This window comes from Vipera berus, assembly GCF_964194415.1.
Source record: "Vipera berus genome assembly, chromosome: 16".
NCBI lineage: Eukaryota > Metazoa > Chordata > Lepidosauria > Squamata > Viperidae > Vipera > Vipera berus.
Genome location: NC_138219.1, coordinates 8,174,459 through 8,180,716, shown reverse-complemented (window position 1 = coordinate 8,180,716; position 6,258 = coordinate 8,174,459). Strand labels below are relative to the sequence as shown.

The 6,258-nt window shown below is 53.3% G+C and overlaps 1 protein-coding gene across 1 annotated transcript; it reads left to right on the top strand.

The window, feature by feature from the left end:
• The first annotated feature begins 67 nt into the window (after positions 1-67).
• PYGO2 (pygopus family PHD finger 2) lies at positions 68-5,113 on the top strand. Its single transcript, XM_081340290.1, is given in 4 exon segments — positions 68-565; positions 567-726; positions 1,903-1,952; positions 2,595-5,113. Coding segments are annotated over 4 exon segments (1,731 nt in total). The 5' UTR covers positions 68-136; the 3' UTR covers positions 3,687-5,113.
• The last annotated feature ends 1,145 nt before the right edge of the window (positions 5,114-6,258 follow it).

Genomic DNA, 6,258 nt, shown 5'->3' with positions numbered 1-6,258 from the left:
AGGAAGGAGGAGGAGGAGAAAGAATAGAAGGACAAAAAGGAAAGGAGAAGGAGGTAAGGAATAAACGAGGGAGGAAAAATACACAAGGAAGAAAAGAGAAGGGCAAAGGGAAGGAAAAAACGAAAGGGGAAGGGGAATGAGAAGGAAAGGAAGGAAGAAAAAGGAAAGAAGGGAAAGAGGAAGAAAAGAAGGGAAAAGAAAAGAAAAAAGGAGGGAAGGAAAAGAAAAAAAACCAGTAAAGAATCTCAAGATGGTCGTATCTCTGTTTGTTTATTCCTGCCATGAGCCTCCATTCAGCAACGTCATCATCATTGGACGCAGAACGGCGCTCGGCAGTGACGTCGACGCCGCTCTGGCGTTCCGTCCGCCTTCCGAAAGGCGCTTTTACTCCCGGATCATAGAGAAGGAAGGCAGACGCCCAGAACAGCCGGGCGAGAAGCCCGCCGCCGGAAGCGCTGCCCGCGGGGCTCGCTTTCTTCCCCCTCCCCGCCTCTCTATCGGCTTCCCCTTCCGGCGCGCGTCGCGATGGCGCGGCCTGGGCCTGCGGGCCCCTGGTAGCCGCGTCCCCCCTCCCTGCCCGCTCGCTTCTTATGGCGGCCCCGCACCCCGACAAGCTGGAGGGGGGAGTAGGCCTCGCTCCGCCAGCGCCGGGTCCGCCGCCGCCGCCTCCACCCCCGCCGCAGGGGAGCCTCGCCACAGGCCCAGGCCGCAAGCAGGGCAAGGCCGGTAAGGAAGGAGGGGGGGCGTGGTTGCCATGGAGACCGGAGGCGGCGTTGCTAGCAAAACGGGGTCCCGACTGATGGGGAAAGTGGGGGTCTCTATTGGTCTGGCAGGTGGAAATTCAACCGGGAAAGCTCGTTAGGGATGATGGGGGGAGGGGAGGAGCCAGGAAGCCCCCTCCCTTTTGGCAGGGCTTCCCATGCGTGGACTCTCCCTCCCATCATCCCCAGCCGGGCTGGTCCTGCTCGTTGCAGGGGGTAATCATCAGAAGCGCCCCTCCATTATCCCCCCCCCTGCTCCAAAACACCCCAACCCTGCTAGGTAGACTTCACTGTTGCACCCCAAACTGACCTTTTTTTCCTGCAGCGACAACAACCCGGTGAGGTAGGCTGCTGGCTTGCAAGAGAGATGGACCTTCCCTGGCTCTAAGCGTGTGTGTGTGTGTGTGTGTGTGTGTGTGTGTGTGTGTGTGTGTGTGTGTTTAGTTACAATGACTTAATATATAGCCCACCCGAACATTGGCTGTTGTAACTTGTCACAACAGTGAAAACCATCCAGATGCTCGAGTGGGGCAGCTTTTCACTGTAACCCACCTAACAACAATCCTGTCTTATGTCTTAAGTATATTTGCTCATGTTTATATGGGGAAGGAAGGAAGGAAGGAAAATAGTGAATAAGGAGAAGTGGATGACAAGGAAAGAAAGATGAAGGGAGGGAAGGAAGAAGAAGAGAAGATGTGGGTGAAAAGAAGAAGGAAAGAAAGAATGTGAGAAAGCAAGAAATGGGAGGGAAGGAAGAAGAGAAGATGAGAGGAGTGGGTGAAAAGAAAAAAGGAGAAGATGAGAAAGGAAGGAGAGGGAAGGGAGAAAGACAGATGAAGAAAGAAAATAGACACACAATTATTAACCTCCTCATCATCTCTATTACCGCCTCTTATTGGTATTATTACTGCTATTATTTTGTTGCTTTGCACATACGCTGAGAGCTTCTGTGCGGGAGACCAGTTCCTGCCTATGAGTGTGATAATCTAATCACATTTGTCCAAATTTAAAAAAGGGGAAAAAACGGTCCTGATGCCTTTTGAAAAAGCATTTTTGACACAGCAATGACCTGAGAATCTCCATAGGCACTTGGACAAATGAAGAATTCTATTCTAAATTTCTCCTTTTCTGCTTTGTTCAGGTCTTCAAATGAAGAGTCCGGAGAAGAAACGTCGCAAGTCCAACACGCAGGTAATTTTGGGCTGGGTGTGTTTCAGAGGCCCTGGGTAAAGTTGGAAGAGACCTTGGAGGTCATCTAGTCCAACCTCCTGATCAGGCAGGAAACCCTATAGCATTTCAGACAAAGGGCTGTCCAACCCTTGGCTGGGTCCGTTCTTCCATAGCCCTGCCGTGTAATTATATATGCTTTTTTTGTTGTTTTTAATGGCCATTTAGAAGAGTGGGCTTGCACTTATGACTGTTGACGAGTGCAGATTTGCTTAATGACCAGGGTGATTCACTTAACGACCACCACAAAAAAGTCATAAGGTCGGGTCTGGTCACGGGGTGCCTCGACTTAGGACTGTAAAAACGTACAGCTGGAAATCTTGTCTCAATTGCGGTTGAAAGTTGAGGACTGCCTATATGAGAACCACATAAGTTGGTTTAATCAGGCATCCTGATTATAGTTTGTTTGGATCCTCCTCATCTGTTCTCCCCCCCCCCCCACACACACACACACAAACACAAACAAACACACTTGGTACCTTCCAGATATATTGGCCTCCAGCGCCCCCTGCTGGAGATTTTGATTGTAAGGCAACCTCTTTGGCAGATTAACCAATTTAGAAGGAATGAATACTGGTCTGTTTACTGGGCTTTTTCTTCTTGCAGGGCCCCTCCTATTCCCACCTTTCGGAGTTTGCTCCCCCTCCCACCCCGATGGTGGATCACCTGGTGGCCTCCAACCCCTTTGAAGATGACTTTGCCATCCCCAAGGTTGGCACTTCCTCCGCGCCCTTCCTTGGCAACCCTGGCCCCTTTGGGAACTTCCGCATGCAAGGGGCGATGGGCCCCCAGGTGCCACCCAGCTACGGTGGGGGGCCCCAGCCCATGCGGAGGCAGCCGCCCCCCTTTGGACCGAACCAGATGGGCGCAGCGTTCAACATGCCCCCCCAGAATCCCGGCTACGTGCAACCCGGCGGGATGGGCTTCGCCGGGCAGCCGTTCGGGCAGCCGCTGGGACAGAACTTCAGCCCCCCTGGTGGGCAACTCATGCAGGGTCCCATGGGGGGCTTCGGTCCCATGATGTCACCAACCATGGGGCAGCCCCCTCGCGGAGGAGACATGGGCTCCGGGCCAGCGCTCAACCCTCCGGGAGGGCCGCCAATGGCCCAGCGATTCAGCCAGCCCGCCAACCTCTTTGGACAGTCCCCCCTGCAGCGCCCCAACCCCAATCTCTCCAGCCTGCCCCCCAATCCCAGCCCCTTCCCAGGGCCTGACCCCGGCTTCCCCCCCTCTGCTGAAGACAGTGGGGCCGGCAAGCCCCCCCTCCACCCGCCTCCCAACAGCTTCAACCAGGAACAGCACACCAGCTCACCAGCGGCCGTCAACGGCACCCAGCCCGCCTTCCCGCCCAACAGTGCCGGCCACAGCGGCAGCACTGGCACCTCGGAAGGCAACCCGTTACCTCCCGCCGGCAAGGCAGCTGGCAACTCCGGGCACCAGCCCCCACCTGGCCTGGTCTACCCCTGTGGGGCTTGTCGCAGTGAAGTGAACGACGACCAAGACGCCATCCTGTGCGAGGCTTCGTGTCAGAAGTGGTTCCACCGGGAGTGCACAGGCATGACGGAGAACGCCTATGGGCTGCTGACCACAGAGGCCTCGGCTGTTTGGGCCTGCGACTTCTGCCTGAAGACCAAGGAGATCCAGTCGGTCTACATCCGGGAGAGCATGGGGCAACTGGTGGCCGCCAACGACGGCTGAGCCCTCCCCCTCCCTCGCCGTCCTCGCCCTGGTGGCCAGAAGGGATGGCGAATCCGGTTTATACTATATATCCTTGGCTGAGGAGGGGGCACCGAATCCCGTCCCTTGCACCGGCCAGGCAGTAATGGATCTAGAGAATTCGGAAGGGGGGGGGCAGGTTCGAGAGGAGAGAGAGAGCAGCCTGTCTTGTTTTTTAAGGAAAACCCCTCCCCCATGACCTCATGGTGGGGGAGGGTCTTCAATCTTGACCCTGGACTCGCAGGGCACACAGTTGGACCGTAGTGGCTGGACACAGAGGCACCCACCCATTTGACGTCTTCACCCGTCACGCATCGCCGTCCGTCCTGCGTTCCTCCCTCCTCAGACCACGACTGCGTTGGAAACTGCAAAGCGCCCGGCTTGCCTCAAAAGATTGGCTGGATCCAAAAAAAAAAAAAGAGGGGAGGGTGTTTCCCCCGTCTTCTCCCCTCCCTCTTCATTCCTCTCATCATCTGCCTCCATTCCAGTTTCAGCTCAGCCCGGCCTACTCGGAAGTTGAGCAGTTATTCAAACGTGCCGTCTGGTTTCTTCCAGGAAATTCCAACAAATGCAATTAATACCTCTTCTTCTTTTGGGGGGGGGGATCTGGCAGGAAGAGACCGTCTCTCACCCCCCCCCCCTTCCCAGTCCTACAGAATGCAACTGAGGAGGGTCTGGGTGCTCCTGATTTTGGCCTGAGCTTAAAATTTCGGAACCGTCGGCTGCAGCTGGCCCAACGTGGAGGCTCTTCGTGACTGCTGTCTCCTAGAGAAAAAAAATTTTTTTTTTTGAAAAGGACAAACTGCTGCCCTTTGCTCACGACAGAGACAGACAAAAATGCCAACTTTTGGGACCTATTTTTTATTATTATTGTTATTATTATTACGTTCGCCTTCCTGTAATTTGACATTTTTGTCACTGTGTCCGTTTTTCTCTCTTTTTTTGTCGGGTTTGGTTTTTTGTTTTTTTTTGTCAAGTGGTTCCTTGATGTGACTTTTGATAATCGTTTCTATCCTGCTGGATGTTCAGTGGGGAGAGAACTGGGGGTGGGGGGAGAGAAAGGGAGGGGGGAAGGCAAGGCATAGCTGGATTTCATACACGACCCCTCCCTCGTGTTTTCATGTTGCGAACATTAAAAACAAAAATGAATTTTTCACCATCTTCAGTTAAAGCGTAGCTGAGAAGGCGAGAGCCGGGCGGCGGGGAGATCTCAGATTTTGCCTTCCCGCTGGCGCCTTCGTGTGTCTTGAGGTCCCCGTTTTGTGAAACCCGCTCCCGTCATTCAAAGCAGAGAAAACGACAAGACACGTCGGATATACTTGCTGAACTTTCCTTATGCGATGTTTGTGGATTGGGCATAATAAAAGCCAGTTTGGTCTAGTGGTTAGGGCACCAGGTTAGAAACGAGGAGACAGTGAGTTCTAGTTAGGCAGAAAAGCCAGCTGGGTGACTTTGGTCCAATCACCAGGAGGTGCTGAGTTCTAATCCCACTTTAGGCATGAAGCTGGCTGGGTGACCTTTAGGCCAATCAGAAGGAGTTCTAGTCCTGCCTTAGCTATCCATGAAAGCCGGCTGGGTGACTCGGCCAATCACCAGGCGATGGGGAGTTCTAGTCCCACCTTAGCCACAAAAGCCGAACAGGTGGCTTTGGGCCAGTCCCTCGTTCTCAGCCCAGTCGTCTTCACAAGCTAGTTGTGGGGAAAGACAGGAGGAAGGATTATTAAGTCATGTTTGGTGCCTTGAGTTATTTATAAAAACAAAAGTGGGTTGTTTTTTTTATAAAAAAGGGTAAATAGCTAATGAGAGGCAACGGATCAAAAGGGTCACGCAGTTCACACGGAGCGGTCAGCGACTGGGCCAAATTGGCAGTTTGCAAACAAGTCAATTTCCTCCCTTGGATTAATGCCTAGGGGCCGCTCAGCATGTCCTCTTCGCACCCAGCCGCCTCAAATGCAGCCTTGTCTCCAAACTTGTTTGAACTACAACTCCCAGAATTCCCCAGCCAGCAAAGGCAAGGAGAATTCTGGGAGTTGAGATCCTCAAGTCTAAAAGTTGGCAAGTTTGGAGACACACACACACCCGAATTAAGTGCCCTCCAATCCTCTTTGTAGACCAAGGCAGCGAGGGGGAGAAGGAGGGAGGGAAGGCAATAAATAAATTTTGGTCCAGGATACTCAGTCCAGAACAAACAAGCAAAAAAAAAGAGACCACAGTGTGCTGGGCTCTTTTGAAAAGCCCCTTGCGTCCCTGCATTTGTTCTCTCCTGACGCCCTTCCGACAGATTTATGCCTTTCATCCTGTCCTTCCTTCGCAGAATGCTCCAAGCAACCAACGAAGTTGTGTGCCAGGACAGTTGTGTTGCCAGAAGGGATAAAAAGCCCCTGGCACCGGACTCAAGATCAGGGGTTTGCGTTCTGCTGGCCCGGGTGGGGGGGGAATGAGACAAATCCCAAACAGGGTGGAAAATTCCTGGATCCAGCCAAGAACGGAGGGAGAAAATGGACTGCACCGATGCCTGAACCCGTGCGGTGAATTTGGATCGTCCCTTTGGCAA